This window comes from Coregonus clupeaformis, chromosome 8 (assembly GCF_020615455.1).
Source record: "Coregonus clupeaformis isolate EN_2021a chromosome 8, ASM2061545v1, whole genome shotgun sequence".
NCBI classification, from domain to species: domain Eukaryota; kingdom Metazoa; phylum Chordata; class Actinopteri; order Salmoniformes; family Salmonidae; genus Coregonus; species Coregonus clupeaformis.
In genome coordinates, this window is record NC_059199.1 from 19,451,562 (window position 1) to 19,474,163 (window position 22,602).

The window sequence follows — 22,602 nt, forward strand, 5'->3', positions numbered from 1 at the left end:
CAAGTGGCTCAAGTATCAAATTAAAACCATAACGCTTGATGTCCTGCGCATGGAAAAGAGCACCCAAATGAATATTTATCAATGATGAATTAAAGATTGGGGGAAAAATTCCTTAATGTAAAGTATATAGCACCTAATTTGTGTATACCCTTTTTTAGACCCCAAGGGGTTTGCTGTTTCAAAGTCGTCATAAAATAGCTGGATCTGTATGGCATCTTTTTCTATAGAGAATAAGGGACTTTTTTAAAATAGGCGGCATCTCTCAAGTCTGCATACACACCTTCCTTGGGCATGTGCCTGGGCTTGAACATGTCTGCAAGTTCTGGGTTTTGAAAAATGGCCTTTAGTGTTTCTAAAATAGGAATATATGCAAACTTGTCAGTTACAACGACCTGATCGTATGTCCCAGTTGTTTTGTTTCTTCTGCTGTCAAATCTTGTGCCAAGCACCTTTTCAACAGGTTCTACGATTCCCCATTTCTCTTTGAAGTGTTTATTTCGTTTAGCTTCTGAATTTAAGGGTGTGAAAGGGTTTTCCAACTTTTGCAAAGATTGTTCTATTCTGTTCTTATTTTCAGTTTCCTGTGGAGATAAGCACTGCAAAGCTGCATCTGTAGCTTGACTTTGAATCTCAAAAAACACTTCTTCCATGGAGGAAACAAAACTATTTACAGTAGATTGACTTAATCCAGCTGCTTTTAGTTGTGCAACAGCAGAGGCACACATATCTAGAGTGCTCCTGTTGGACTTTTTCAACAGAGTAGATGTGGCTACCTCGTGTTCATTAACTGTCCGTGACGTTGTAGCTGTCTCCTCTACATTAGTGGTCACTGCCTCTCCAATGCTGCTTAAATAAACATCAGGGTCAACCTGTTGGTCAATATACTCAGTGTGTTTTGTGTTTAAATGTTTCCTAAAACCAGAAAACGTACCAAACGCACAGCCACATCCAGTCTGAGCACATTTAAGCCGGAGATTTTTTTCCAGGCAAGTAACCGTGAACTAATCGTAAATGCCTAACAAGCATATTTGAACTCGATAACTCAGCCTGACAAACAAAACACTTCATGTTCGAGGAGAAACTTCAAGCACTAATGAAGTAACCTCGCCCTGATTTCAGCAACACGAGGGCTCTCTTTGACCTTGCCAGCATCGATGCTGTACACTGTAGTTTGGATGAAAGTGTACATGTTGTGGAGCATGGTGTTGTAGGATGTGCCAAACACAAAATGTGCCTTAAATAGTTCGTCAAAAGCAACAAGAGAAGAGGTTGACCTGCAAGGTATGGCATTCTTGTCGATAATGATGAAGAACTGGTGGATTGCATTCTTCTTAACTCCAACAGCTAGGAGATAGGGCTGAGCGCTAGTAGTGATGGCATCGAGATGCTCTTGAATGTTTGTTCCGGTCTGCGAAGACAAATGAGGGAAAACTGTAGTTAATGGCCAAGTAGTTGTAGAATATGCAGAAAGAGCCAATACACTACTCTTATTGAATATGAATATTGAATGAATACTTGTAGCCTAATATTAGGTGTTCATACCACAAATTAGAAAAAATACAAACCTTCTTGAATACCACAAGATGTTTCTCTGCTTGGGATGCGGAAACCTTTCCTGGTCTCTTCCGACCCTGAGCGGAGGGTGGAATCAGGTGTATAAGCAGTAAAACCGATGACAGATCACTGTCCCAACCTGTAACAACACAAGTTCAATGTTAACACACTTCAGTTACGTTGTTTTCTTTACAAAAGACCCCCAGACAGACAGCAGTTCTACATCACAAGAAGTTCTCTAACTAAAACATCCACAGGGCTGAGTCAAATCTCAAAAGTTTTGTTCAATATACTGCTACAGAACGTACTCGTAAATCTTTCACAGATCCAGCTTCTTAGTATTATGTTGATATTTAAATGTTTACACATAATGTTGATATTGCAATACAACACAAAAGGTAGGCTTACAAGCATCTTACCAAAGTCAACATCCAATTCAGTGCCATCCTCAGGAGGATCAGCTGCCAGCAAGAGTTCTTCAAGCTCACTTGTGGATGGAAGCTTTCTGCATTGTTTGATGATCTTTTTCTTGAACGTGACCGGCCACCTTTCCAGAAGCTTGCTTGAGGTATCCTCTCCGAACATTAGAACAAAATCCTGTTCAACCTGGAGTGGGGTGGTGTTGGTGACAATTTCAGTTATTTGACAGCCAATCAAATTGTATTGCGTGCTAGTTTAGCTAGCTAGTATCACTACAATGTCTTACAAAACAATTCACTTGTCATAGTATTTTCAAAATAACATAATTACCAAGCTTTTGACGTCTTTAAAACGTGGAAACTCAGACAGTATGTTGCTTGACTGCTGGGGGTCGAGGATCATTTTGCGGCGATACACAAACGTCAGTTCCATTTTCTTCTTGATTGTGTCTGCATCAGCAGAATGTTTCATCAGTGAGATTGCTTTGTTGCACTCATCATCAGTCAGGGCAGTCTCTGGAACAAACTGGGATTCTCGTCTGACAGTCGGTCCTCCAGACATGTCTTCACCAGTTGATCCTTTGGCTGATTCTACACAACACGGGAAAATTTCAATCATGTCAAAAGTTTTAGTAGCCTGGCTAACTTTTAAAGGAGTACTCCACTGTAAAATATACTTTTTGAGCTGTAAACTAAATGATATGAATGATATGTTTGATGCTAGGGAGTGTGGCAAGCTGGTTTAGCCAAGGCCAAATGGGAAGAAGGCCAAATTACAGGTGTTGGCCATCTGAGGGGCAGAGGACAGCAAAGGGGGGGTGGTTACATGATATATATGAATGTATATGGAGCGTGATAAAAAGGTGACCTTGAAATTGTGGCGTTAATGGCACGCAAGGAAAAAATTTGGGTGCACCTACATTTTGTGCTGGTGCACCTAAATAAAAGTTAGGCGCACAAGTGCAACCAAGACAAAAAGTTAGTGTGGAGCCCTGCATCAATGCTGGTGTTAATATTGACATTATTTCTTCACAATTTATGAAATCTGCAGTTTGTGGGTTGAAAAATGTATGAAAATGCCATCTACTGGTTTAAATCACCCTAAAGTTTGCAAGGCCAGTTTGCCAGGGGTTGCCTCGACCAGTCAGTGTCGAGGCAACCCCCCCTTATGTCACAGTCCTTTGTAGGTCTCTGATGCATATTTTCTTTAAATTTGCTAAGAGGGAGGGAGCTAGCAGAATTGAAGGATGTAGTTACACATTATACTATATGTCTGAGAAATAGTGCAACAAATGCAATTATTGATCTAGCAACTGTTTTGTTCCATACATTTTCCAGTATTACCTCCGAATGATGATCGCCTGTCTTTGGCGGTGCCTCTCTGAATAGTTTTAATCCTCCAGGCCAAGTACCCAGTTCCACTCTCGCCATCATAATAATGCTCCTTGAAGGATGAAAGGATAACAAAAATGGATACTTCATTGAAAACAACATGGTCTGGTAGGATTCAAAAACTTCCAATAATATTTAACATTACAACTATTACTGTGTGCAACTCACATAGCCATTCTTAGAGAATGGGTCACTGAGGTACTGGGAATAAGGTCACTATTCCTTTGGCATACATTTCTTTCACCTGTCTGGGTGGAGATGTACTGCAAAATTGAAGAAGAAAGGATTGTGCAGTCATATTCACTTAGATTCAGATTTAGATTTACAGATTGAGAACACAAGGACTATTAACAAATTACCCATTCATTTCTGTCATGTCAGCTGCCAGCATGTTCACCATTTTGCGTCTTGTTTCATCCGTCAAGGACTTGGTTCGGTTGTATTCATTTATTATACGTTCCCCACCGGTTTTGTTGGTAAGAGCTGATTCCACCAACTTAAAACAAAATGCATAACAATTCTGCATGTTATGTCCACTGCAAATAAACTGGAAATAAACTAATATGATGTCAGAGGATGTCCCGATCCAATCTCAAAGATTGCAAGTGCTACAAAAATCCAATGAAAAAGCCAATAATGGTAAGAAACTCCCTCCAGACAGCGACAATAACTTGAATGTACTCGAAGTGTGCACTGTATTATCAATAAATAAATAAAAGTATCTGATCAGGACTCAATATCAGCAGATACTTTTTTAATCGGATAGGGCGCTTAAAAAAACTTGATCGGGACATCCCTAATCAGGACTTCAAAAATGTTTTGAAACCATGTAATTTACAATGTATATTAATGTAATTTTAATTCTCTGAGAACAGATTCAAGAACAGAATTTAAAATGTCAGAATTGTCTTACTTGCTTGGCTTCTGTATCCAGCCTCTGGCGTTTTCTGGAGGGGCTATCTGAAATAATGACTGTATCCTCAGAGTCCAAGGTATCAAGGGATGATGGTTGGGATTGCTCAGAAGAGGCCACCATGGAGACAGATTCTAACCATGATTTTTAGAAGAAAAATAATTATATATAGTTCCCTCATAATCTAAGACACTTATTTAATAGACACCATGAACTTCATAAAACAAAGAAATAACGTATTCATTAATTAGTCTAATTAACTGAAACAAACTTGAGTCATATTTGATGGTTAGCACCCCAGTTGAGGGATCCTTTATAATATCCTCAAAAACATCATCATCCAATTCAGTCCCTGAACTGTCAACAATTTTCACACCTTCTGTTACAGCTGGGACACCAAACTTTGCAAATGCTAGAAAAAACAGGGATAAAAGCTTGTGTAAACAAAAGTAAATCATTATTTATATAATAATTTCACTGTGTACACCTACCTTACCCTATAAAATAGGTTTTAAACAAACACTATTAAGTGATTAAAATGTTTTTTTTGTAGCATCATAACTATACCTTAAGCAATGCATCCACAATTAAAGTGTAGTTACCAAGGGCAAAACAGAAGAAATTTAGACGTACAAAAATGGACCAGTTCCAAAAACCTGAGAACTTAACATGTCCCATCATTTTAGGAATATTCCAGTATATCAATTTTAAACAGCTAAATTCAGACAGTTATTACTAACATTGTCAAATTCTTACCTGCAATCAAAAAGTCTTTCAGATTTGGCTCAGTTATTCTGACAAATTTTTGGACATCTCCAAGTTTAGCTTTAAGCAGCATGCTCCCCTGCAAATAGTATCAGTACAATTTCTCACAGTTAAAAAGTTGATGGTCTTATTTTAGCAGTATTTCCTCAAATATAAGAAAAAATATTGTTTCAAGCCACCAAAGTGCTGAGAAATGATCAGCACTTTTGCAGAAATGGCCAGTTAAATTGAAGTTACTGTCAAACACATTAAAAAGGATAACGTCTGATTTTCATCCTTGTAACATTAATGTTACCGCCTTGCCCGCACAATTACTGCAATTGTTGGGTCTTGGTATATTATAGAGTGTGGTCTAGACCTACTCTGTCTGTAAAGTGTCTTGAGATAACTCTTGTTATGATTTGACAATATAAATAACATTGAATTGAATAATGTTAGCTAAACGTTACACCATAAGTGTGTGCTAAGATAGTGCTTAAGTATTTTAACAGTACTGCTGCTGCTTTGAAACCCGAAAGTCATTTTGTATAATATCCAGGAAAAAAATAAAGGCACACCGCTTAAGCAGTGTCCAAGGTTAATGTCTACCCGCCGTTAACATAATAAATCCATGCCACCCGCACATAGTTAGCCAGTCAAGCTAACGTAGCTAACTGTAGCTAGTTTAGCCAACTCCCCTTAGTCTTTGCTATGTTCCTGTAATATCTGAACGTTAACAAGAAGTACACAATCCCCCTCCACGTTGTATTAACATAACTTACAATAAATCGGGCTGACATTGTCTAGTTTGAACGTTATGTTCGTCAGTTAATGTTAATTAACGTTAGCTTAATACTGCTGGCACATGGACTGGACAGAAGTCAGTCACAACATGTTAACGTTAGCCTTTTTAAAATTCGACATTTTAAGACCTAAAACCAACTAGAGTGCACTGTTAGCAACGATATAAAGTAATTCTTAAATGCTGCTTCTGTTAAAATGACAAATAATGTGTGTATAGTCGCTTAGGAGAAACTTACCGCAGTCATTCCACATGAAGAAAATGGCGCCGTGAAAATGTGTGGTCCGTTTGAGACGAGTCGTAGGTGGGCGGAGCTTTCCAGAGTACGTCTGACACTGCGTCTTTTAACAACGTACTTTTTCACCAACACTGGGCGGTATCTTACTCCAACTGTTGTAGTAATAACTCTGTAAGAGTCAATGTACTTTGACACTGCATATTTAACACTATGGAATTTACTGTGTGCTGTTTCATCGCCAAGTTTACGAGCAAGTCTCTTGTCAGCGCCAATGGTCATGGCAGATTAAGCAGCCTGAGCTGTCATCAGGTCCTCTACATGGCAGCCATCTTCTACAGTGCTCCAGCCCACCTAATATGCCGCGTAGGTACCTCATCTTGACCTTTTTTCAGCTTTCAAACCAACGAATGACCTTTGGTCTCATTAGAACAGGATTTCATACCCCTGGATTTTAATTTTTTAAAATTTATTTAACCTTTATTTAACAAGGTAAGCCAGTTGAGAACAAGTTCTCATTTACAACTGCGACCTGGCCAAGATAAAGCAAAACAGTGCGATAAAAACAACAACACAGAGTTACATATGGGGTAAAACAAAACATAAAGTAAAAAATACAACAGAAAATATATATATATACATTGTTTGAAAACAATCCTCTCTGATGTTTTTTTGCGTACATTTACATTTTTACATTTACGTCATTTAGCAGACGCTCTTATCCAGAGCGACTTACAAATTGGTGCATTCACCTTATAGCCAGTGGGATAACCACTTTACAATATATATTTTTTTGGAGGGGTGGGGTAAGGGGGGGTAGAAGGATTACTTTATCCTATCCCAGGTATTCCTTAAAGAGGTGGGGTTTCAAGTGTCTCCGGAAGGTGGTGAGTGACTCCGCTGTCCTGGCGTCGTGAGGGAGCTTGTTCCACCATTGGGGTGCCAGAGCAGCGAACAGTTTTGACTGGGCTGAGCGGGAACTGTGCTTCCGCAGAGGTAGGGGGGCCAGCAGGCCAGAGGTGGATGAACGCAATGCCCTCGTTTGGGTGTAGGGGCAAAGGAGTAAGGGACAGACTTTGGGTCCTTGGTGCATTCTACATTGATCGGCGTGTGAGGACCTGTTCTCCAGCAGTCCCAGGGGGGGTCCTGGTCCTCCTCTTTAATTGGAGACAAGGGGATCTGAGACTGCTTTCCACTCTCAAAAGGGTGTGTTTGTACAAATACAAAATACCTTAATTCTTAATTCACGATAGAGATTTTTTTAATATACCAGCTACAGTCAAAAATGTCACCTTTAACTGGTTGATTAAAAATTCATCTATAACTTTTACATTTACAGTTTATTTCCAATAACAATATTCCGAGAGTACAGGAGTCTGGTCTAGTGGTAGCGCTGCCAACACCAGATCACATATCCCCCTTGGCGATGTAGGTACGAATTTAGTCTAACCTCTTCCCACACTGTAAAAAGTAATTAGTTCTGCTAACTAACATTTTTTGTGGAAACCTGTTGCCTAGAACCATTCAAGTAACCCAACTCAAAGTATTGCAGTGTTCAATACTTAAAGTAATAAAGTGACATCACCACCCGAATGGTTATCTTTTTAAGTTGTTAATTCTTAGCTGTTTTGTGTACTTTTTTACACTAAATTGCATTATGTATTCTAACTATAATGATTGAAGTTACTTGAACATTAATATTTATTCTAGGGAACATAGAAATGTAGGGTCCCTTCTACTTAAAGGTCCAATGCAGCCATTTTTTTTTCTCAATATCAAGTCATTTCTGGGTAACAAGTAAGTACCTTACTGTGATTGTTTTAAATTGAAATGGTAAAAAATTTACTAAAATAGCTTCTTAGCAAAGAGCAATTTCTCAAGCAAGAATATTGCTAGGACTGTCTGGGAGTCGTCTGTGGGGAGGTGAAAACAGAAAACTAGCTGTTATTGGCAGAGAGGTTTGGGACTCTTTCTTATTGGTCTATTAACTAATTTACCAAAACAGGCTGACATTTTGGGCATTCTTTTCAAACAGCTTTTACAATTTAAGGGCATTATCATCATTTTCACAATTTCATAGTATTGTTCCAACCTCTTAGTGTGGAAATATATATATAAAACACATGAAAATCAAGTTTTTGACTGCACTGGGCCTTTTTTTTTTTCAAGTGTATGTAGGAAATAGTTCTGATTGGTAATTTTCAGTGGTCATGTCTTAATGTTTAACATTGTTTTATGGATTTTATGATTTGTCATTTTAACTCACCTTTGCAAGCATTGTTGAGCACAATGCTCATTCCTCTAGCAATAATTGGAGGTATAGCTGTAAGCATTGTAGGATGCTGCAATAGCCTTTGTCATTAAGAGCGGAGGGACCTTGTTGATGGTGGGAATGGCTTGTCTGAGTTGTCTCATTATTGAACGTCAATTTAAACTGGTTTTGATATTCGTTCATCATGATCCTTTACACCTCATAGTACAACAAACTGCTTAATACTATTTTAGAAATATACTTTTCTTTCTTTAAATATTCATACAACATTGTGTAATAGTACAGTGGCTTGCGAAAGTATTCACCCCCCTTGGCATTTTTCCTATTTTGTTGCCATACAGCCTGGAATTAAAATAGATTTTTTGGGGGTTTGTATCATTTGACTTACACAACATGCCTACCACTTTGAAGATGCTAAATATTGTTTATTGTGAAACAAACAAGAAATTAGACAAAAAAACTGAAAACTTGAGCGTTCATAACAAAGTCAATACTTTGTAGAGCCACCCTTTGCAGCAATTACAGCTGCAAGTCTCTTGGTATGTCTCTATAAGCTTGGCACATCTAGCCACTGGGATTTTTGCACATTCTTCAAGGCAAAACTGCTCCAGCTCCTTCAAGTTGGATAGGTTCCGCTGGTGTACAGCAATCTTTAAGTCATACCACAGATTCTCAATTGGATTGAGGTCTGGGCTTTGACTAGGTCATTCCAAGACATTTAAATGTTTCCCCTTAAACCACTCGAGTGTTGCTTTAGCAGTAAGCTTAGGGTCATTGTCCTGCTGGACAATTTTAGTCTCATCTGACCAGTGTACCTTCTTCCATATGCCTTTTGGTGAACACCAAACGTGTTTGTTTATTTTTTTCTTTAAGCATTGGCTTTTTTCTGGCCACTCTTCCGTAATGCCCAGCTCTGTGAAGTGTACGGTTTAAGTGGTCCTATGGACGGATATTCCAATCTCCGCTGTGGATTTTTGCAGCTCCTTCAGGTTTATCTTTGGTCTCTTTGTTGCCTCTCTGATTAATGCCCTCCTTGCCTGGTCCGTGAGTTTTGGTGGGCGGCCCTCTCTTGGCAGGTTTGTTGTGGTGCCATATTCTTTTTTTTAAATTATAATGGATTTAATGGTGCTCCGTGGGATGTTCAAAGTTTCTGATATTTTTTTATAACCCAACTCTGATCTGTACTTCTCCACAACTTTGTCCCTGACCTGTTTGGAGAGCTCCTTGGTCTTCATGGTGCTGCTTGCTTGGTGGTGCCCCTTGCATAGTGGTGTTGCAGACTCTGGGGCCTTTCAGAACAGGTGTATACAGTTGAAGTCGGAGGTTTACATACACTTAGGTTGGAGTCATTAAAACTCGTTTTTCAACCACTCCACAAATTTCTTGTTAAGAAACTATAGTTTTGGCAAGTCGGTTAGGACATCTACTTTGTGCATGACACAAGTAATTTTTCCAACAATTGTTTACAGACAGATTATTTCACTTTATCACAATTCCAGTGGGTCAGAAGTTTACATACACTAAGTTGACTGTGCCGTTAAACAGCTTGGAAAATTTCAAAAAATGATGTCATGGCTTTAGAAGCTTCTGGTAGGCTAATTGACATCATTTGAGTCAATTGGAGGTGTACCTGTGGATGTATTTCAAGGCCTACCTTCAAACTCAGTGCCTCTTTGCTTGACATCATGGGAAAATCAAAAGAAATCAGCCAAGACCTCAGAAAAGACATTGTAGACCTCCACAAGTCTGGTTCATCCTTGGGAGCAATTTCGAAACGCCTGAAGGTACCACGTCCATCTGTACAAACAATAGTACGCAAGTATAAACACCATGGGACCACGCAACCGTCATACCGCTCAGGAAGGAGACGCGTTCTGTCAATCCCAGAACAACAGCAAAGGACCTTGTGAAGATGCTGGAGGAAACAGGTACAAAAGTATCTATATCCACAGTAAAAATGGTCCTATATCGACAAAACCTGAAAGGCCGCTCAGCAAGGAAGAAGCCATTGCTCCAAAACCGCCATAAAAAAGATAGACTACGGTTTGCAACTGCACATGGGGACAAAGATCGTACTTTTTGGAGAAATGTCCTCTGGTCTGATCAAACTAAAATAGAACTGTTTGGCCATAATGACCATCGTTATGTTTGGAGGAAAAAGGGGGACGCTTGCAAGCCGAAAAACACCATCCCAACCGTGAAGCACGGGGGTGGCAGCATCATGCTGTGGGGGTGCTTTGCTGCAGGAGGGACTGGTGCACTTCACAAAATAGATGGCATCATGAGGAAGGAAAATTATGTGGATATATTGAAGCAACATCTCAAGACATCAGTCAGGAAGTTAAAGCTTGGTCGCAAATGGGTCTTCCAAATGGACAATGACCCCAAGCATACTTCCAAAGTTGTGGCAAAATGGCTTAAGGACAACAAAGTCAAGGTATTGGAGTGGCCATCACAAAGCCCTGACCTCAATCCCATAGAAAAGTTGTGGGCAGAACTGAAAAAGCGTGTGTGAGCAAGGAGGCCTACAAATCTGACTCAGTTACACCAGCTCTGTCAGGAGGAATGGGCCAAAATTCACCCAATTTATTGTGGGAAGCTTATGGAAGGCTACCCGAAACGTTTGACCCAAGTTAAACAATTTAAAGGCAATGCGACCAAATAATAATTGAGTGTATGTAAACTTCTGACCCACTGGGAATGTGATGAAATAAATAAAAGCTGAAATAAGTCATTCTTTCACTATTAAGTCATTCACTATTATTCTGACATTTCACATTCTTATAATAAAGTGGTGATCCTAACTGACCTAAGACAGGGAATCTTTACTAGGATTAAATGTCAGGAATTGTGAAAAACTGAGTTTAAATGTATTTGGCTAAGGTGTATGTAAACTTCCGACTTCAACTGGATATACTGAGATCATGTGACACTTAGATTGCACACAGGTGGACTTTATTTAACTAATTATGTGACTTCTGAAGGTAATTGGTTGCACCAGATCTTATTTAGGAGCTTCATAGCAAAGGGGGTGAATACATATGCACGCACCACTCTTCCGTTATTTATTTTATAGAATTTTTATAAATAAACAAGTTTTTTTTTTCATTTCACTTCACCAATTTGGACTATTTTGTGTATGTCAATTACATGAAATCCAAATAAAAATCCATTTAAATTACAGGTTGTAATGCAACAAAATAGCAAAAACGCCTAGGGGGGTGAATGCTTTTGCAAGGCACTGTACCATAAAGTAAAAAATAAAAAAATTATTACCCACAATCCTTTAAAAAACTGAGCAACTGAGCACTATTAAATATTCATAACTTGCAAAAACATAATAATTCTATATCAGCACAACGCAGATAAATCAAGTTTTTTTTAACTCAAATAGAAATATGTCTGACTACTACTTTATTATTTTAAGTAAAGACATAATAAGTCTCCCGAGTGGCGCAGTGGTCTAAGGCACTGCATCGCAGTGCTAGCTGTGCCACTAGAGATCCTGGTTCGAATCCAGGCTCTGTCGTAGCCGGCCGCGACCGGGAGACCCATGGGGCGGCGCACAATTGGCCCAGCGTCGTCCAGGGTAGGGGAGGGAATGGCCGGCAGGGATGTAGAGCATGGCGTTTGCAACGCCAGGGTTGCAAACGCCATTTAGCAGTCGCTCTGGATAAGAGCGTCTGCTAAATAATGTAAATGTAATAATAGAATCAAGTAAGAACAACTTATTTCATAAATGTTAGATTGACTTTAAAATATTTAAAAAATAATAACTTGCAACAACTCAATACCTTTAGATTAGCAGAGCACAAATAAAGTTATATTTACTCAATAAAGAAAAGGAGAGCCGCACACTAGGAGCTCAGATGCAATAATTTAATATGTATGAGCACCTGATGAGTAGAGTGTCAGGCTCGTCCAGGTTTGGAGCAATCTTACAAACCACTGTCATCAAACACCCCTTTCTCAAGGTCACAGAGAGTGAGGGCATGCCAACCAACTTGTCATTATTATTTAGCTTGTGTGCACTTGGCCTTCTTGTCTCAGCAGCTAGGAAGAGGGATTGTTTATTAAATACCGGTCAAGTACTAATGAAAAAAAAATCACAAGAGCCTTTGTTTCCTTTCACAAGGCCTATCAGTCCAGGTGCCTATGGATGTGCCTGACATTTGGACCCATTAGGACCCATTTGGACCCTTGGACATTTTGTTGTACTGTACAGTATGTATTGTAGAGCTTTAAGATGGCTGACCTTGACTGTACCACATGACCCCTTGAAATTCAGGCCATTTTGAGCACAGATCTCCCAATTTCTCCAAACCAATTTCACATTTAACTGTATCAATACTGCAGGTTTCTCTTTTCTTTGAAGTTATCGCATTATTCCGACGCACCTGCAACGAGATAACTCCGATGTACGAGTGCTTTATTGAATTTGGAAAATGTATCGATACTGAAAGTCTCTCTTTTCCACACTTGCTCTCTTTTCTTAGGCTGAGGATGAGGAGGATGAGGACCAGCCTCTGAGCCTGTCCTGGCCAGATACCATGCGCAAGCGTTTCACCTACCTCTTAATCATGCCCATCATCTTCCCTCTGTGGCTGACACTGCCTGATGTCAGGAAACCAGTAAGTGTTTCTCCTCCATTTCTATCTCTTACTGTTCCAGTTTGTCAGATAGAGAAATAGGCTGTGTCCCAAATGGCACCCTATTCCGTATATAGTGCTCTACACACTATGGGCCCTGTTCAAAAGTACTATAGGGAATAGGGTGCCATTTGGGACGCAGTCATAGAGAGAAAGACTCATGTTTGGTATGAAGTGAATCTGTCTATACTTATTTAGCTATAACTGGTCAATAATAAGTGTGATGTGTTATTTCCTTTAGATACCTGTAGCACAATAATATAGAGGCTTTGTTTGTCCTTTACGCCTTTAGAGTAACCATAGCCTTTTCCTCCTTTGTCTAACAGACTGCAAAGAAGTTCTTTCCCATCTCATTTCTGGGTTCTATCTGTTGGATTGCTGGATTCTCCTACTTAATGGTGTGGTGGGCTCACCAGGTATGTGGGGTGCACTGGGGGCAAAATTAATTGAACCATTAAGGGTTTTTCACACTACTGAGCCAAGCCAAACCAAGCTGTACTGAGCTGGCCTGGTTATGCATCCACCATAGTTGCTGAAAAATTCGAGATTGGAACAGTACTATACTGAACAAAGATATAAACACAACATGTAAAGTGTTGGTCCCATGTTTCATGACCTGAAATAAAAGATCCCAGAAATGTTTCCATACGCACAAAAAGCGTATTTCTCTCAAATGTTGTGCACAAATTTGTTTACATCCCTGTTAGTGAGCACTTCTGCTTTGCCAAGATAATCCATCCACCTGACAGGTGTGACATATCAAGAAGCTGATTAAACAGCATGATCATTACACAGGTGCACCTTGTGCTGGGGACAATAAAAGGCCACTCTAAAATGTGCAGTTTTGTCACACAACACAATGCCACAGATGTCTCAAGTTGAGGGAGCGTGCAAATGGCATGCTGACTGCAGGGATGTCCACCAGAGCTGTTGCCAGATCATTTAATGTTCATTTCTCTACCATAAGCCGCCTCCAACGTCATTTTAGAGAATTTGGCAGTACGTCCAACCAGATTAAAAACCGCAGACCACATGTAACCACGACAACCCTCCACATCCGGCTTCTTTATCTGCGGGATCGTCTGAGACCAACCACCTAGACAGCTGACAGTATTTCTGTCTGTAAGAAAGCCTTTTTGTTGGGGAAAAACTCATTCTGATTGGCTGGGCCTGGCTCCACAGTAGATGGGCCTGGCTCCCAAGTGGGTGGGCCTATGCCCTCCCAGGCCCACCCATGGCTGCACCCCTGCCCAGTCATGTGATAGATTAGGGCCTAATGATTAGGGCCTAATGAATTTATATCAATTGACTGATTTCCTTATATGAACTGTAATATTTTTGTCCAGTATACATTTAGTGAAATCATGTTTCCTTTTGTGAAGAACACAGAACAGAACACAAGCGTGTTCACAAGCAAGTGGGAGGAAGTATAGGTAGTTAGAAAAGGAGAGGGATATTCAGAGGGTTAGAACACTGTGAGATTGTTATTAGCAGCCTTCCGCTCTTTGGCCTGGGTAACTACACCTCTCAATCAAAGCTAGACAACATTAAATAGTAGTCCCTGAATACAGGGATTTCAGCAGAATAGGAAAAAAGAAAACCCCAAAATATGTCAAAGTATAGCTGACTGTTTAATTCCTTAAACCTCACCTCCACTTAACCCCCTAAACGGAAAAAAATAAAAGATTTAGTTTGATTTATTTACCCCATTTTTTTCTGTTTTCTCTTTGCAGGTTGGAGAGACCATTGGGATTACAGAAGAGATTATGGGCTTGACTATATTAGCAGCTGGTACCTCCATCCCTGACCTAATCACCAGCGTCATTGTTGCACGGAAGGGGCTGGGGGACATGGCTGTGTCTAGCTCTGTGGGCTCCAACATCTTTGACATCACTGTTGGGTACGCTTTTGTCATCAGTACTGTAACCACTCTAATTTCTAATTACCATAAAATTGCAATTAATAGCAAGAGTGTTTATTTGCTTAAATCACTGAACACAACAGGCACTTTTTAGAGACAGGCTTCTATTTGAGCCAGGCGCCTATTTCCTTAATGCACACAGCTTTTGCTCATTTGCATAGTTAATTATTTAATTCCAGCATTTACTTCCAGCATTTTAATCAATTTCTTCATTGCCTGCACTAATGTGTTATCATTTACACACTGTGTCATGTTTCTTTTGTCTTAATATGCCTCTATTTAAAAAATATATATAATAATTAATTGACAGAATAATTATTCTCCTTTCGGCAGTTCTTACTTTCACCATGTCTAGGGGTCTGTAAGTTATTGACTGTTTTTGTGCTTGCCACTTAGCTAGATGTTCTCAGCTGTTAGTAGCCAATGGCTGAATTATTTAATGTAACAAATCAAACATTAAACCTAGTAAACAATTCATGGTAATTCATGGTAACCTTGTAAACAATTCATCTAGACCTGGCGTTTATTTGAAACAGCTGTTTATTTGCTGAAATATATGCTTTTGCCCGACTATTAAAAAGGTACAGGCGGATATTTGAGACTCTGCCTTTAAGTTAAAGTTGCAAAAATTCTAAGAGTTCGCCTAATTTCAGTTTATGTGACAAAACAAGCAAGTATAGTGTAGAGAATAATTGTACCATCTAAACCTCTGTGAAATATATTTTCCATAACCAAAAATATTGTATTTTCAGCTGTTTGAAGCTGGTGTACAAAACCGAAAGTAAAAGACGCAAAAATTAAACTTAAGCACGGGAAGCATAGAAATAGAGCACATAAAACAGATCTACCGCTTCTTAGACTTGCTTTCAATGAGAATGACAGATCTATCTCTATGTGAATTTGGTTGTGTTGCCCAAAAAGTTACTTTTTGCAGCTTTGAGTTTTACAGTAATAATTTCTTTTAATATCTGTTCCTTTCACATTTTGAACATTGTTTATTATTAGATTATTCTTATTAGCATTTTTGCAGTGCTGGGGGATGTTTTTACATATTACATAGTAACAGTCATACTTACTTTGTTCTTATCCAATAAGTAGCTTTCAGTTTCATTGGGATTAATTAAAACCACACTTAGGTACCATTTTGATAACAATTTATACCAACTTCATGATAAATGCTTGGTAGACACCAGATACTTTATAATAAGATGTAAAAGTTAATTGAACTTTGTTTGTGTTCTCTAATTCATTCGATTGAATAAGTTTTGCCCATGGGGTGGTGACATGGAAGTCCCCACTGTGGACATTTTGCCAAGGGACTTTATTCATTACAATCTCATTATGTAAACCCCAGACGGGCCCATTCTCAGGTCTAAACTGAATGATAGCTATTATCTTGATTTATAACACATATTTATGCGATGCTGAAAGATAAACTTTAAAGTATGGCTGAAGACCATGTAACATCTATGTGTGTGTATGTGTGTGTCTGTTTATTTTGTGTATTTCAGCCTGCCGTTCCCATGGCTCCTCTGGTCCATCATCAACAACATGCAGCCTGTGGCGGTGAGCTCTAACGGGCTGTTCTGTGCCATTGTGCTGCTCTTCCTCATGCTCATCTTCGTCATCATCTCGATTGCTGCCTGCAAGTGGCGGATGAGCAAGCTGCTGGGCTTCATCATGTTCGTGCTCTACTTAGTTTTCCTGGTGGTCAGCGTTATGCTGGAAGACAAGATCATCGCCTGCCCTATATCCATCTGAGACCTCCTCTCCCTCCACTCCTGCCACAAAATGTTCACTCCTTCTACAAAATACAAGAAGCATGGGGATGGGATGGAGGAAATGCACTCAAAAAAACTTTCGGAATGAGGGCGCATGATATGGCTCGGCTGATTCACTGGACGGCTAGACCTTAGCGGAAGTAGATAATAATCATAATAATCATAATGATAATAATAATAGTAATAATACAAAATATGATTATACTTTTTTGGGGGGGGTTGTAGATGGCTGGGGGATGTAGTTTTTTGGGGATGTGGAGTGTATTAGCCAGGTAGAGGAGCAACTATGCCATCTTATGCATGTCACTTGTTTTACTAGATAAGTGGACTACTCAGTAGATTGAGGAGGCTGACCTCCTGTGGACTTTGAGGTCAGGAAGTACACAAGAGACTTCTGGCAAAGCTGCGGTGGCTGAGCCTGGCACAAAACACCAGAGGTGCAACAATATTGTTCTCTGCTTCAGGACTGATTGTGAGAAACCTTTTCGAATAAGACTTTGGATGACACTCTTTAACTGGCTTCACTCGACTTGTCACTCCAGTGTTTGTTGTATAGTGAGTTTGATGATGATGAAGAAGGGATGTTGTTGATGCTCCACACAATGCATGGATTCACATAAGACAAAAATATGTTTTTGAGCCATGAATATCTCCTCTCTTGTGTACTTGGTGACCGAGCATCAAAATACGAAGCAGTCCAAGCAGTTTTGTATGCAGAGCTGGTTTTTGCTAATTTATCTTTTGCTCTGTCCAAAAGACTGAAGTTCAAACATTCCCTCTCCCCTTCCGGATGTCATTGCTCACCATGTCTCTTCAGAAGATTAATGTATTATTTTTGGATTGACACACTAGCTCTATTTACTAAAATAGTAGTAGCCCAGTTGTGCTGTAGCAGTAACATGTACTCTAGGTGTTGGATCTTGCCTCTTCCTGGGTCTTGATAGGCCTACTTATGATCTTATCCACTTCTCCACCCACCATTGGACATAAGAGTTCATATTGTACAGAGCTTGCCATGCTTCACACACCAATTGGTAAGGTAAACTCTACTAGAAATGTTTAACTTGGAACCCAATTCAATCAATTGCAAACAAATGAAAAAACGCACCATGATTGACTCAATGTTTAAGCTGCAATGTAACGATAGATGTGGTTACACATCAATATCCAAAGTCTACAGACACGATTCAGAATTGAGATAAGCGAACAAAATGGATACTTTTGTATGAATCATTTTTTCAGATCTTAAGTTGGAATAACGCCAACTGTCTGCAAGAGTGAGAGATTGGGGTTCTGTCCATTTTCAAACAGTTAACAACTCTGACACACAGTGTAAACATTCTGAGTGAAACCACAGGGTATTTTTCTTTTATCTGCACTTGAATGAATTGGCCTTAACTGCAGCCTCTCAAAATATATACTAGCTTACAATATTCTTCACTCTGAATAAGCAAAGCATGTGTAGACTCAAATAGGACACTCATAACCAATATGTCAATGTCAAAATACAGTAGTAGATAAGATAACTGGCACTCGATGTTTGAAATAGTCATACAATGGTCTACTTAGATTAGTGAATGTTTAGCACACTCTTGAAATTAAGACTTGAATATTCAGGCTCCTAGAGAAGTTTATAGGAGCAGTAAAATGCATGATAAAAAAATATCAGGCTGAATTTTCTTGTTATACCTGTCAGAATTATCGCTCCCCAAAAAATAATGAATTCTCAAATATTTAACATTTCGATATTTCTTTGACGCAAGAGTGTTAGGTTTCTATGTACAAAATTACAACAACTATGTATGGTTAATGTCTATCAACCTTGTGCAATTTATTTTCAATTGAAGGGTGCTTTTGTCTGCATGTGGGAAGTCTGTATACTCTGCCATCATAAAAATTACCATTTGTTTAACAAAAAGGTATACAGTAATAACAGGTTATATTACCTGTATTTTGCAGCAAACTGAAACATATTATTGAATTATTATTATTATTATTATAGAATTATAGAATTATCTATATAGTTAGCAAATCTCATGCAGTCATTTCACAGTCACCCATAAACTACATGGAACATGGACATCACAAAACTAACAGCAATATACTGTATACTGTATGTGTCAGGGTTGGGGTCAATTCTGATTCATATTTTTTTTTAAAGGAGAGTGGAATTCCACTCTCCATAAGTATTTCCTCAATTTTTATTTAGATAGGGAATAATTACATGGGGAACACAGGCAAGGAGGAGGGAAGTCAGCAAGGTTAAGGGGAGGATTAAATCCACAACCGTCAGGGTTGTACACGTGTGCTTTCTGCTAGGAGTGTTACCATTGGACCACGCAGTCCAATTCAATTCCCAAATTATATTGGCCACACCCCACAGGAAGCAGAATTGGAATTGAATATGAAATAAATGAAGTGGAATTTAATTTAATAAAATTATATGAAATTCAAATGGAAATCAGAAATTCAGAATCGGCCCAAACCCTGGTATGTGTCATTGAGAATTGCATTTCCATGCATTGACTGCTGTACTTGTCTGTCGTGACCTCTATACCTACACACTTAGAAATGAATTATCCTGAAATCCTCCTAAATGTCTACACATGGCTCACTTTTAGAGATCTAAACTGGCCAGACACACCTGCATTACCTCAGTTCTCTCTCAGTATATTAGCAAGAATTTACTGTAAAATATGAATAACTAAATAATGTAAAGAATGTATGAGGAAAAATGCATGTGAAGAATTTGGGCTGGTTACCCATGGGCGGCGCACATGAAATGGAATGATGTACTGTATGCATAACGCAAAAATTATAAAATACATAGAAAATACATGTAAATAGAAAATACATGCCTTTATAAGATTCCTCACTTGAACCAATCTAGAACAAAACTCCTTGGTCCAGGTTTGTATTGTGTTAAAAAAATATATTTCATGTTTCAGTTGTAGGAAAACTTTTATCTTTCAGAATATTAATATAGTAAGCTTGTTCTCATATTATCATCGTTTTTTTTTTTTTTTACAATCAAATATGAAGTCACCCTCATACACTTCAATGATTCACTATTATCATGATTGATTGGTTGGATACTTCCCCTGTGTGTACACCATGTTTATACATTGTTTTGCTGGTATAAAAAATTAGGGCTTTAGATACCACATTGCCTCCTGATATGTATTTGTCTATTACCACTACCTGTCTTTAAAGTTTAGGCACCAAAGTCAAGGGGCAGATTGGGCTGTCACTCCCAAGGAACCATTTCCTCTTCCCTGCACGCACGCACACACATGAAAACACAAGTTAGAAAGCTATGACATAAATTGTGAGCATCCCCTCATTCACATTCAGATAATAAGATAACAGATGTTTTCCACACATACTTTTTTTTAAATCTTCGCTATACAGTGCCCATTGCCTTATCCTGGAGTACGATCCAGAGAAAAGGAGAACTGTGTTTGTGTGGCTAGAATACAATACATGAATGAGTCAGGCATATTCTGTCATTGAGTCCCTCCCACCCACACTCTCATTAGTCTTACCTCACCAAACCACTTGTTCTTACCCTTTTTCTCCTAGGTGGGGGTCGATTTCTTGAGTTCACAGCTCCCCAACCTTAGCGAAACTGCCATTTCATAGTGCACTTGTACTTTTCATTCAGCCTCACTTTTCCAGATTCCCTCAGTGACATTTATGTCTGGTGTCAAAGGTACTGTATGCATTAAGCATTCAGAAAAGCTCCTGTCAAATAATATTGTATGAGCAGAGGCACTGTTTCCAAAGTTACATGGTGTATTGTGTGCAAGCTTGAATGCATAAAATGCAAAAACAATCGGTTTAGCATGTGAGACTGACATTGATTGCAGATTATAGGGTATGAGTCAACCACTAATACACATTTTTGCACTGTAAATGTTTTAATTTTATTGGTGTTAATGTAAGATTTATTTAAGGTGTACATATATACAGACAATTAATCATATAATCTAGATGTGTAAAACTACTGTAAAACACAAAGTATCTAATACAATGAATAAAGGTAACAAGGAAATTAGTTTTGTTTTATTTTCCATTATGTTAAAGCTGCAGTCTGGGATTAGAAAAACCACTAAACTGGCACCCTGCCACTTGTTTTGGTAAACAACTGAGGGATGGTGCTGCAGAAATATAACCACTCACAGTTCATAAATGGGTCCCTGGAGATGGTCTAGCGGTTAAGGCCACTGCATACGGCACATGACAGGTCCCCCTGCGCATCCCAGAACATGTGACAAAGTCAATGGTACAAAGATATTGATCTGTTTTAAGCAATCAATCTTATGTCATCGTGATGACTATAAACTCACCAATCTGAGGTAAAAGGATGTGTAATTCCACGTAACATTATTGAATTGAATTGAATTTATTTCGGGTAACAGACATATACAACAAAATGTACAATGTGGACCCAGAGGATATCACTTAAAAGTATTAATTAAAACGTTTGTTTCCAAAGTGGTCCTCGATGGTAAAAACAATAACACATATAATGATTAAAAGGAAAGACAAAATTACAAACAACCATAAATACATTCATTGATATTGACATCCTAGAAAGTGGCACTATTCACTGCACTTTTCCCTAACCTTGAAAATCAACCATATTAATTTCACATTTCGACCTTAAAAAACTATCTATTCAATGCAGCAGCAGTAGGGGGCACAAGGGGCACTATAGTGGTTTCTCTTTCTTAGACAATCTTGTCCAAATGAAAACCTTTGCCTACTTTTTAAAGCTATTTCTACTTTTTCTTTGCTTGATCTCCAAGGGGAGGCTATTCCATAGACAAATGCCTGTATAGAAAAACATGCTCCCCGCAGTACTGTTTTCTCTTGGGATTTTACAAGACATAACACTAGCTCTGGTGTTGTAACTGTGCTGGTTATAGACCATATCAATGTGGTTTTTCATATAACCTGGGGCACGATCATTTAAGATGTCAAACATATGATTAAGTTTAAGTTGGTCCACTCTGGACTCCAAAGGCACCTCCCGGAACTCCTGTACCCCTATGTGGGTCCTAAGGGGGACATTAAGCATATACCTGAAAACATTACTTTGCATGACCTTCATTCTCTTTTTCAGATTTTTTGATAGCCCACTATACCAAGAAGAGCAGGCATAATCAACATGACACTGAATCAAGGTTGAGACAAGCAGTTTCTTAACTTTGATGTTCAAATATCTAGTGTTACGATATAAACATTTCAATTTGTACGCCATTTTAGAAATCATTTTTGCAGCAATCAGGTCACCAGAAAGGGATTGATCTAGGGACACACCAAGAGAAGTTACACTTGTTTTAGATTCAATCTCCTTGCCTGCACAGTTTACCTTTATCTTGACAGCCCTAAGCAATCTACGTTTTGTTCCAAAGAAAATCGATTCAGTTTTTTCCCAAATGTAGCGATAATTTGTTGTCAGTTAACCAATCTCTAATAAAATGCAATTCCTTACTCAGGGTCTCCTCTATGTAAACTGTATCCTTCCCTGATATCAGTATAGCTGAGTATCAGCATAAAGCAGGAGTTTGCACTTTACTGTATCTGGCATATCATTGATGTATATAAGAAATAAGAGAGGCCCTAAAATGTATCCCTGCGGTACTCCACAGGATATTTATTTGGCCTCTGACAGAACATCACCAAAATTACATACTTGTGTTCTGTTGGTCAGATAAGACCTAAACCAATTCCCTGCTACATCATTTAGACCCATGCATTTCAGTTTCATCAGGAGAATATCATGGTCCACAGTGTCAAAAACTTTCTGCAAGTCTAACATGACCATACCTGTATAGTTCCCCTTCTCACTTTCCTGCTTGATGTGGTCAAAAAGGTGGATAAGGCAGGTATCAGTGGAATGGGCTGTTCTAAA

General features: G+C 38.8%; 2 protein-coding genes across 7 annotated transcripts in view; one reads left to right on the forward strand and one right to left on the reverse strand.

Annotated features, from left to right (window-relative positions):
* Positions 1 to 20,736, forward strand: part of LOC121571236 (sodium/potassium/calcium exchanger 2) — a 216,926-nt gene extending 196,190 nt beyond the window's left edge. For both annotated transcript variants that reach the window (XM_041882578.1, XM_041882579.1), the window contains 4 exons: positions 12,828 to 12,962; positions 13,307 to 13,396; positions 14,714 to 14,880; positions 16,413 to 20,736. In XM_041882578.1, coding sequence (XP_041738512.1) covers positions 12,828 to 12,962; positions 13,307 to 13,396; positions 14,714 to 14,880; positions 16,413 to 16,662 — 642 coding nt within the window. In that variant the 3' untranslated portion in view covers positions 16,663 to 20,736. The remainder of the gene's footprint in view (positions 1 to 12,827; positions 12,963 to 13,306; positions 13,397 to 14,713; positions 14,881 to 16,412) is intronic.
* Positions 222 to 6,282, reverse strand: LOC121571237. 5 transcript variants are annotated; one of them, XM_045221859.1, is made up of 9 exons: positions 5,035 to 5,123; positions 4,655 to 4,690; positions 4,279 to 4,412; positions 3,725 to 3,861; positions 3,318 to 3,417; positions 2,305 to 2,564; positions 1,974 to 2,160; positions 1,566 to 1,693; positions 222 to 1,408 (listed from the first exon to the last, which is right to left on the reverse strand). In XM_045221859.1, the coding sequence occupies exons 6-9, from the start codon at positions 2,533 to 2,535 to the stop codon at positions 1,091 to 1,093; spliced, it is 864 nt and encodes a 287-aa protein (XP_045077794.1). In that variant the 5' UTR covers positions 2,536 to 2,564; positions 3,318 to 3,417; positions 3,725 to 3,861; positions 4,279 to 4,412; positions 4,655 to 4,690; positions 5,035 to 5,123; the 3' UTR covers positions 222 to 1,090. The 5 variants fall into 5 exon arrangements, with proteins under 5 accessions (XP_045077794.1, XP_045077795.1, XP_045077796.1 ...); XM_045221860.1 differs by lacking the exons at positions 4,655 to 4,690; positions 5,035 to 5,123 and adding an exon at positions 6,063 to 6,266; XM_045221861.1 differs by lacking the exon at positions 4,655 to 4,690 and having other exon boundaries at positions 5,035 to 5,122.
* Positions 20,737 to 22,602: the final 1,866 nt, after the last annotated feature.